We start from the raw sequence: 10,943 nt of genomic DNA, 5'->3' as shown, positions 1-10,943 counted from the left end.
AAAAGATTCAGGAGAAGCAGGGGTTTACTGCAGCAACCCTCTGTATGCATGCTCACGGGACTATAGTAGTATATGATAGTACCACCGGTACAATTTGATGCATCACAAAGAATGGAGCTCCAAGCCATGTCGTCCATTCCATGAAGCTCTCCATTTCGGTGAAAACTGAACATAATACATACTAACATTAATATCCAAATATAATGCCTATTCATCAAAAAAGAGAATCCCATCGCCTTAATTAAAAGAACAACTAAAGATTCCCAAAATACATCAAGGTTCCTTGGATCTATATTTAGGAGGATAGGTGTCTTTACACTTCCTCCCCTACAATTGTAACTGCTACTGACAAGGGGCCTAGAGTTTTACAATTGTCGTAGGAGGTTTCGATTTCTTTCAGTTGATGCATTGCAAAAGCAGACTTACATCTCTAGTAAGTTGTTTGCAAGATAGAGACCAAAGACAAGTTATACTTGAAGGCTAAAGAGGTTGCCATTGCTCTTACCTCATGAGCCTTCACTTTCAAGTTAGGATAATGATCCTTCCCTACCTGTAAATGTGCTTCCCTTGTAAGGTCTATTATGAAAAACAAGATAGCGTTCTACAATAATGGATTCTTGACTGAGCACCATAAGTTGCCATTAGTCCCTTGATCTTCTCAGTCCTGTGGAGACACTTAAGGGCTCTCACAGGACATAGAGAGCGTTCATCATCCTCTGTACCTACCATATCTGATAAGTCCTTTACCGCAAATAATCTTGGCCATGGTTTCGAGGGTACTAATTCATTTTTTGCTAAAAACCTGATATAAGAAAACAACTCCTTGTGAAAAACTCACCTCTTTATCTAAGGCATGGATTCCACTAACCCTCTTTGCTGTCGAAAGAGCCATGAAAAATGACAATTTGTCCAAAATTGCATTTTTCCTAACTATACAAACCTGAGGTCCTTTTACAATAGGAAGGTACTAGCGGCAGCTGGATAGGTCGTAAGCTTTCGAACAAGGGGTTCGGTAGTTAACTGCTTGTCCGACAGGCGCGCGCGCGCGACTGGGAGGTAAACAAATCACTTTTGCTTTTGGCCCAAGCAAAAACTGCAGAGTGAGGGGTGGCATGAGGTGGGCTATGTGTAAAAGGACCTCAGGTTTTGTATAGTTAGGAAAAATGCAATTTTGGACAAATTGTCATTTGTTCCGACACGGCATACAAACCTTCGGTCCTTTTACAATAGGAAGACTCACTTCTTGGTGGGAGGAATCTGAGTCTTTTGTGAACAGACTGGTGTTCGCCCAACCTTGGAAGCCTCCCTCCCTGGTCGTAAGAAAGCGAGGGATGGGAATCCCGAGCCTCTGTCCGATTGATCTGGGTGTGCACCGGGGGGGGGGCATGGATCAATGGTCAGACCTCTGGACCGAGTAACTAGAGAGGCATGCGTATCTCTTCGTACCAGCAATGTAAGAACTTGTTCCTGTACAGGAGCAAATATAAAGTCATGGGTTTGACTCTTGTAGGCATCCACTTCCCCCCTTGTAGAAGGAAGTGGTGGATATTCTGCTCCTATCCCCCTAGTGAAAGGGATAAGGGATGGGGCCTCTGTCATATAGCTCACCTGCATCTCGTCCTCATCCAGCGTAGTGACGACCGTGGCCCTCTGCCACAGGTAGGGGAGGAGGAGGAAAGATGGGAAGAGAGAGCCAGTCACTCACTCACTCACACATCCATCCACACAGTCACACCAGGACTCGATGCTGTTTCAGCCTGCGAGGGTCTGGGTTAGCTACACAACTTGTTGAGCAGCCACCACGGGTCGCCCAAGGAAAAGGTATCCCAAGGACCTGTGGGCAATATCCCGAAGGTAGAAGGACGTAAAGGTAGTCTGGTTAGACCAGACCCCTGCCTTCAGGACCTGCGCCACGGAGAAGTTCTTACGAAACGCCAAACGAGGGCCGGGGGGAATACTTCTGACTTCGTGAGCTCTCGGACGGGACGTACGGATGTCGTCACTACCATCAGCCTCATACGCCCTCCTGATGACCTGCACGCACGCCAGAATGAAAGAGTGTTCTTGGATACTTCTTTCTTGGTAGACCCCGGTGCTAACGAAGAGGCGTCGACACTCAGGCCTGAGGTGTCGAGTTCTCTTCAGATAGCGCCGTAGCGCCCTCACAGGACAAAGCAGCATCTCATCCGCATCATTATCGGTGAAGTCCAATAGGGAGGGAATCGTGAATGACTCGAACCTGTCGTCAGGGATCGACGGTTTCTGAGTCTTCGCAACGAAGTTCGGGACGAAATCGAGCGTCACAGATCCCCATACCCCTGGAGTGGTCGTACATCATAGGAAAGACCATGAAGTTCCCCTACTCTCTTCGCCGATGCCAGGGCCAGCAAGAAGAGGGTCTTGAGGGTCAGATCCCTGTCTGACGACTCTCGGAGTGGCTCGAACGGCGTTCGAGTCAGACTCCTAAGGACGAGAAGTCACATCCCACGCCAGGGGGCCTGAGTTCCCTGGGTGGGCAAGACTTTCGAAGCTCCTCATAAGCCAAGGGATATCTCGAACGAGTTTCGAGATGTCCAATCCCCTCAGTTTCAGGACGAGCGCCCAAGGCGGCTCTGTATCCTTTGACTGTGGGGACTGAGAGGAGCTTCTCTCGGGCGAAGAAAAACAAAAGAGGAAATCCGCTACCTGCTGAAGAGTGGCTCTGAGAGGAGATAGACCCCGTCTACGACACCAACCACAGAAAGACGGCCCACTTCCCCTGGTACAGCTGCGAGGACTGACGGACGTTTCCAGCCATCTCTGTTGCTGCGCTACGAGAAAAGCCTCTCGTTCGCAAGAGATGGTGGATAACAGCCAGCCGTGAAGACGTTAGAGACTGGACTGCTCGGTGGTACCGCTCGACGTGTGGCTGGACGAGAAGGTTGTGCCAAGGGGGAATCTCTCTCGGTTCTCCTGCGAGAAGAGCCAGCAGGTCCGGATACCAAATGGCCTGTGGCCAGTTTGGGAGCCACCAGGATCATCCTGAGATTCGGGGTGACCAGTGCTCGACTGATCACCTTGCGAATCAGGCTGAACGGGGGAAAGGCATAGGCGAAGAGGTTGTCCCACGGGTGTTGAAGAGCGTCCTCTGCAGCTGCCCACATGGGTCCGGCACGGCGAGAAGAACACCTGGAGCTTCCTGTTGTGCCGGGTGGCGAACAGATCCACGACCTGGCACCCCCACAGGTCGAAGAGCCTTTCCGCCCACGTCCTGGTGTAGAGACCATTCGGTCCCTATCACCTGATCCCGACGGCTGAGCGTGTCTGCTACTACATTCCTTCTTCCCTGGAATGTAGCGTGCCGACAGCTCTATTGAGTGTGCCTCGGCCCACTCGTGCACCTGCCGAGTCAACTGGTACAACGGGAGAGGACACTAGTCCCCCCTGTTTTGTTGACGTAATCCACCACCGTTCAGGGGAGAGAGTTCTATCACCGGGCCGCCAAAGCCTCCCGTAGGACTTTTCCACCAGGAAGAGTCGACTGTAAAAGCCCGGTGACTGATCCGTGACGATTTCTACAGCTCTCTTGCTCAGCATGGTCTTGATCTCCTGTCTCAGTGCTACGTCCTTCGATGACCCTGGAACGTACGACTGCTGTTGGACCGGGTTGGAGGTGAGGGGTGGCCGAGATTCGAAGGGTAATAGATATCCCCATCCCGAAGGACATCTACAATCCAGGTCTCGGCGCCGTAGCGCTGCCAAGTTGCCCAATGGCTGGCCAGGCACCCCCCACTTCCGGCAGCAGGTGAGGGGGAACGCCGTCCCTAGCGTTTCCCCCCTTTCTTCGACTTCTTCCAGAGCCTCCACGGGAGGAGGAGGGCTGAGGGAGGAGGGCTGGTTACGGCTCCCCTTGCCAGAAGTCGAAGAAGACAGAGTCATTCCCCGGGGCTTCGACAGCAGCTACCGTCTTAGCCACCGAGGAAGCGCTGGCCGAGCTCTTAGACTTGGCCGCAGTCCGAGGCTGCCCAGAAGCCTTCGAGACTGCCTGGTGAACCAGCCGGTCACTGTCGTCAGTGCGCCGTCTGTCCACCGCAGCGTCCACCATCTCTCCTGGGAAGAGAGACGTGGAACTCCGTAAAGGTCCGTTGCGAAGTCCCAACGCCGCTTCACGCCCGGCCGCCCTGGAAACCCAGAGTAAGGACAGCGCTTCGTCGAGAAACCAGGTTGGCCCCGCCGTTTCCCGTCTGGTGGGCAAGGGAAGGAGATGGCTCTTCCCCCCAGACTGGCAAAGTCTCCTGAATGGCCGAGTCATCTTCGGGAGAAAATTCCCCCGGAGTTTGGCTGCGACCTTAAATACTGTGAGGGACCACAGATCTAGCCAGGAGACGGCCTGGAAAGCTGCCATGGCGGTAGATTTCCCGGCCGAGTGCCTCCCTTGCTGCGTAAGAAACCACAGGTTCTCGGACAGGAGCTGCTGCAGAGACACACCCGGAGTTAGCCTGGCTAACTCCGGGTTCACCTGTTTGGGCGGCATCGGGTCTTCAGATGGCACGTAAAAACGCCGCTGTCGCAGCAGAGGAGGTGGAAGCAGCTTGCTCGACCTGCCAGACTTGAGGGAACCGTCTTGTCCGGAGACAAGCGATTCAACCTGGTCCAGCACTGAGTCCGCAAGCTCAGAACGCCCTCGGCAAGCCCACCGTCGGTCTGGGTTCCCTCTTCGGGCCCCAGAACGACTCGAGCCGGGACGTTGGGCTCGGATGGTGGGAGCGGCGACCTTCCCCGAGGTCGTTGTGCTGACGAATCAGCGAATAACCTCGGCAAAGTTCCTCTGGATCTCAGGAGTGACTGCGTCCTGCGGAGTCGGACCGTCCAGTCCCTCAAACAGGAGCACCTCCCGAGACCCTCCTCCCTCAAGGAGAGGAGCAGCGACAGACCCCTCTCGGTTCTCCTCCACCACCTGTGCGTACGACCTGGCTGGTCCGAGAAACCGAGCCATGGTACGTACGACGACGTGGTGGGATCCTGAGGGGCGCACCCCTCACGATCACTCCTCAATACCTAGCCCCCTCCCGGTGTAACCCGAGGAGGTTTGGAGGTATGGGAGAGGAAGACCTGACGCTCCCTCCTCGCTCGCTGGCAGAACCAGCGGGCTTGGAAGACTGCAGGCGATCGCCAACCAACCCGCGGTGGCGATCGAGCTGCCAGACCTATGTCGAGCCGTCTCGCTGTGGAGAACGGCTGGACCGAGAACAGCGGGCCCCCCCGGGGGTACTCGGAGTGTCAGAGGAAGCTGGGGGGCGGTGGTCGCCGATGAACCCGATCGCTCTCTGTGAGAGTGACGGTCAGGCGACCCGGCGAGCTCCACTGTCACGGTGAGATCGGTGCGTTATCCTCACTGGTGCGTCAGTTCGCTGGTACCAGCCGTGGCTGGTGCCGGCTGAACGGGGGACCTCCTTCCCAGCCTCAGCCCGTGGCCGGTCATGGACCGTCACGTCCGCCCCCGGGTAGCCAGCTGCTCGCCGCGAGAGCGAGAGCTGGTCTGGTGAAGTCCGCGTGAGCGGTCTGTCACCAGTCTCCGCTCCGTGCCGTGAACCTGACGCTGAGCGGACTCAGAGGTCTGGTTCCTGGCTGCACGGTCGCTGGTAGGTGACCGTACACTCGGTACCTCTCGCGAACGAGCGGCCCGAGACGGACCCTGCTGCTGTGGCCGAACCACTGACAGCAGGTGAGGACGTGCCGTGTTAGCCGGCACTCCTCTGGTCCCCCCGGTATCTTCTTCCTTGCGGAAGAAGAGACGGGTCCTGCCCCCGAAGGAGCAGGGTGACCAGCGGAAGAACCCCCCGCCTCACCAGAGCGAGACGGGCCCTTAGAAGTTCCCGAAGGAGACTTCTTAGGGGGGGGGGGTGGGGGGGGGGAGGCGACCTTCATTTCTTCGTTCGGCGGGGGAGCCTTAGAAGAAGAAGGGGAAGAGGCGGCAGACGACGACGACGACGAAGAAGACGACGACACCTTCCTCCTCTTCTTCTTCTTCTTCGTCAACCTTCTCAGGACCAGACGTCAGATCTGTCATCCAGGACGGAGCCGGGGGCTGCTGTTGCCGAAGCAACAGGCCCCGGACGCACCTGTCCGAACAGATCAGCATCGGGAGCAGCGGCGCCAGGAACAGGACAACATCAGCAGGTGCAGGCATCACAGGAACGGCAGAAGAGACAGCAGGAGCAGTACAGGAACGGGCAGCAGTGGTCAACATCACGTCCGTGGACAGCAGCTGGGCAGGTACGGCAGGTACGGCAGACTTGTGTAGGCGGTCCAGATGGGCGGACCAGCGGCACAGACATCCTAGGTACCGGTGGGAGGTCCAGGGGCGAGCTCTTCGGGCACACGAAGTCCGGTCGCGGCAGCACGGCAAACCCAGGTGGCGGCATCACACTCCCCCGAGTTACGGCGACTGGCCCCTGCACCGATGTAGTGGGTGTCACAGAGACCTGCGTGCTGGGTGTACACCAGGTGAGGAGTGAAGCGTAGCCGTGGGTGTTGTAAGGGTCGTGGTGGTGGTCGTGACCGTGCATGGTGACCGCCACACGGCGCCAGCGAGATGGTAGAGCAGCCCCTGGACACTCGGCACGCCCTGCAGCCCCACAAGATGCCCACACCTGTCCGAGGTCATCCTTCGCGGCAACCGCACCTGAGGAGGCAAAAGTCGGGTGATTAGGGGGATCCTCTACCCGCTCGCGCGAAGACGAACGGATAGAGGACCCAGAGTACAACTCGACGTCAGGGTATCTAGCGCCCTCCTCCACACTCGACAAGTCAGGAGGAGGAGGAAGGACCTAGACACACCCCCCCCGAAGGGGAAGGCGCGAGACGTGGAAGTTGAGCGGGCGGCAGGAAAGAAGACGAAGTGTCCGTCACCAAAGGAGTCGCGGGACGAGACTTTCCGACGACTCCTTTGCAGGCCTTCGCTTCTTCCTGCCCTCATACAAAGTCCACTGCGCCTCCGACCAATCATTACAAACATCACAAGGCTCGGCTCGGGTGCATTCGCGCCCCCGACACCGAGCACACAAAATATGAGGGTCTATCTCCGGGAAAGAGCGGAACTTCCGCATTTACGCCCTTCGGTACCCGGGCATAGTCTCCGTGGGGTAGCGAGGCGAGGAGATTCCATCATTATCAATTTCAGTTGAATTAATATGAAAAGAGAGAAATGATTGTACTTACAATGAACTCTTTCATACACAAACACAACCAAATACTCAAGAAAGCAAACGACGAGAAGCAGGGCAGAGAGCGTCGAACACACACGTCCACTCGCTGTGAGGCCGAAAGCAAAAGTGTTTATTTGTTTTACCTCCCAGTCGCGCGCGCAGCGCCTGTCGGACAAAGCAGTTAACTACCCGAACCCCTTGTTCGAAGCTTACGACCTATCCAGCTGCCGCTAGTACCTTCCTATTGTAAAAGGACCGAAGGTTTGTATGCCGTGTCGGAACAAACAGGATTTTCATGGTTGAGTCTCTTAAGGATGCCGAGTGCAGAGTTTCAAATTGTGGTTTTGAAAGCCAGTTAAGGACTATATCCAGACTCCAAGAAACTGACTGCCCTGTCATGGGTTTAGTGCAGGCTCAGGGTCCAGAAAAAGGGAGCAGAACAGGGGAAGTCTGTTGTTTCTGGATGAGGCAAATAGATCCGGATAAGGTCTCCCTTACAACCTCCGCAGGTCCTCACATACTCTGTAGAAGGGACCTGATTATTTCAACTCAGTCCATCCAATAAAACATTGAGTTTTCCCTGAATGAAACAGATAACTAGCCTTGTCCCATTCTGATCTACCAACTCATATATGCCAGTGCCATGGTGTTGTCAAAATGCACGGCTATCACTGTGTCCCTTACTTTTTCTTAGAAGTGAAGCAAACCTAAGTGAATTGCCTTCAGTTCTCAGTTGTTATTATGGGTTTCTCTTTCTTCCCAAGACCAAGTTCCTGACGTCTCCTTGTCTCCCAACCAGCATCCAATGTGTCCTTTAATTGCCACCACCGTAAGTCCTCTTTTACCTTATTCATTACTGGGAAAACGAGCAAGTTTAGATGATTCTTCCTGTCCCAGCTGATCTTCAGACAACACTGTAGAATTCTCAAATGCAACCTTCCTAGCCTGATAAATTGTTCTATTGAAGACAGAGTGCCCAGCAGACTCATCCACTCATTTACTAAGCATTTCTGTAATGATAAAAAATTACTTACTGCTCTCAGGCAGAACTCGATTCTCTTGGGAGACTGTAAAGCCTGAAAAGTCAGATAATCTATCTGAATCCCCAAATAGAGAATCTTCTGAGATGGGGCCAGCTGTGATATCTGCAGGTTTATCAGCAATCCCAGTTGTTGGGTCAAATCCAGGGTCTTTTGAAGGTCCTCCGTGCATTTCTGCCTCATGGGTAAACGAATAAGCCAATCGTCTAGGTATATAGCATTAAGTAGACCCCCTTATTTGTGGGGGATGGGTACCAGATGGCCCCCTGCGAATAGCTAAAATCCACGAATACTTAAAACCCTCTAAAAATGCTTAGAAATGTCTATTTTGAGAGTTAAAACACAAAATAACCCTCTAAAAATGGGACTCAAGTTAACACCTGTGGGGCTGCTGACAGGCCAAAACACAGCTCTCTGAACTGAAATACTTCATTCTGATAAACAGATCTCAGGAATTTTCTTGAAGATAGATGAATTACCACATGGAAATACAACACGTCTTGCACATCCAGGGATATCATCCAATCCTCCTGACTGATGACTACTTGAAAAGATTCAGATCACTCACATCAAGGACTGGTCTCCATCCTCATTTGGCTTTCGGGACTACAAACAGTCGGTTCTAGAGCCCCTTTGACTTGACATTCTGTACTTTTTCTAGTGCCCCTTTCTTCATTAATGATGCTACTTCTGCGAGAGCTAAAAATTTTTCCAATCCTACAGAGTAACCTTTTAATGCAATCAGAGTATCCACCAGCAGTGGGTTCGATTTGAATGGTATAGAGTAGCCTACCTTTAGAACCTGCACAATCCAAGGTTCCACCCCTTTTTCCTAATAGTTCTCCCAAAAGAGAAGGAGTCTTGCACTCACAGGCACATGGAGGACTGCATTCTCACTTCTTTGTCATGGTCCTTGAAGCTGACTTCTTGACCACTTAAGAGAAGAAACATACATAACTTCTCGTCCTTGACTGGGGTCTTTGTTTCCTTCCCTGAAAGGGCTGTCTCTGCAATGGAGAGGTTGACTTAGCAGAAAATGTTGCCCAATCCCTTAGCCATCTTGTAGATTGGACTAACAATCTACATGGTGAAAAGGGAGGCCAATTCTTGTGAAGCATCTCTCATTGCTCTGGCTCAATCAGCAGAGCAATCCTCAGCTAAAGGAGAGAAGTCTCTAATCTTCTTTCCTAATGTTCCAATTGACCAGTCAAGAAAAATGATATTGTTAGTATACAATAAAGTTTTGTACATACTTATTCCACCCGGCAGATATATACTTATTGCTTATGTCTCTGACGTCCCGACAGAATTCAAAACTCGCGGGCACACGCTACAGGTAGGTCAGGTGATCACCCTCTCCCGCCGCTGGGTGGCGGGAATAGGAACCAATTCCCGTTTTCAGACCAGATTTTTCTCTTACGCCTATCTCCTGAGGATGGATGGGTGGGCCATTCATCGTATATATCTGCCGGGTAGTATAATACAAACTTTATTGTATACTAACAATATCATTTTTGTACATGCAATTCCCCGGCAGATATATACTTAGCTGATTGACACCCTTGGTGGCAGGGTAAGAGATAGTTACTCAATATAATAACAATAAAAAACAGGGAAACAACATCTGTTGTAGGTCATATATATAAACTTATTAAAACCTTGGTTCCTACCTTATTGGGCAGAAGACTTCATGATTACTGTCATGAGTCTGCTTGCCTGAAGAGTTTCAGTGGGATGAGACCTGACACTGATAGCTCTTCTGGATCGTGTCAATGGGGGCGAGCCCGCTTACTTGACGAGAGCCTTGTCTTGGATCATACCAATGGGGGCTGGCCCACTTACATGGTAGAGCCTTCACCTTTGTCGTATCAACGGGGACTAACCCTCTTACATGACAGAGCCTAGGTCCAAATCACTAACAAGGAGCACAAAAGAACCAATCCGACCACCTGACCACACTACATTTGTTAACACTACGATTTGAAAGGAGCATTCCCAAGACTCCTTCCAATCGACCATAAAAACACAACACCACCAAAAAACGTTTAAAAATACTAACTTAACTAACTATAAAGGATTAGGTTCAGCTCCTTGCCCCAGCAACGAATCCGCAGACCGAACGGTCCGGAGAGAGAAGCACTTGTCATAAGTGACTCGCACGTCTCTTAAGTAATTTGATGCAAACACCGAATTGCACCTCCAATAGGTGGATTCGACAAGAGTCTGTATCGACATATTCCTATGATACGCTAAAGAGGTAGCTACAGCTCTGACCTCATGTGCTTTTGACTCTTAGAAGCCTTAAATGTTCCTCTTCACAGGAAGCATGCGCTTCTTTGATAACGTCTTTTAATAAAATACGCTTGAGCATTCTTAGAAATCATCCTCTTAGGATTTCTTACGGAACACCAAAGGCTATCTACATTTTCCACCAAGTAGCTTCTTCCTCTCTAGGTAGAACTTGAGGATCCTGACTGGGCACAATGTCCTCTCTAAGTCTCTCCCTACCAAAGAGGACAGTCCCTTAATCTCAAAAGTCCTTGGCCATGGTTTAGAAAAAGGATTTTCGTTCTTTGCTAAAAACAGGGGATCAAAGGAGCATACTGCAGAATCTTCCTTAAAGCCCACAGTTCCTTCTAAAGCCTGAAGTTCACTAACTCTCTTAGCAGAGGCTAGTGCAAAGAGAAAGAGAGACTTTCTAGTCAAGTCTCTGAAT

At 51.9% G+C, this 10,943-nt stretch overlaps 1 protein-coding gene across 1 annotated transcript in view; it reads right to left on the bottom strand.

Moving 5' to 3' along the window:
- Positions 1 to 8,399, bottom strand: part of LOC135221292 (serine/threonine-protein kinase haspin-like) — a 73,299-nt gene extending 64,900 nt beyond the window's left edge. Inside the window, exon 1 of the mRNA XM_064259101.1 lies at positions 8,218 to 8,399. Within this exon, the coding sequence (XP_064115171.1) occupies positions 8,218 to 8,399 (182 nt within the window). The remainder of the gene's footprint in view (positions 1 to 8,217) is intronic.
- Between the last annotated feature and the right edge of the window lie 2,544 nt (positions 8,400 to 10,943).

This window comes from Macrobrachium nipponense, chromosome 2, assembly GCF_015104395.2.
Source record: "Macrobrachium nipponense isolate FS-2020 chromosome 2, ASM1510439v2, whole genome shotgun sequence".
Classification (NCBI taxonomy): Eukaryota; Metazoa; Arthropoda; class Malacostraca; order Decapoda; family Palaemonidae; genus Macrobrachium; species Macrobrachium nipponense.
This window is presented reverse-complemented; position numbering and strand designations above follow the sequence as displayed.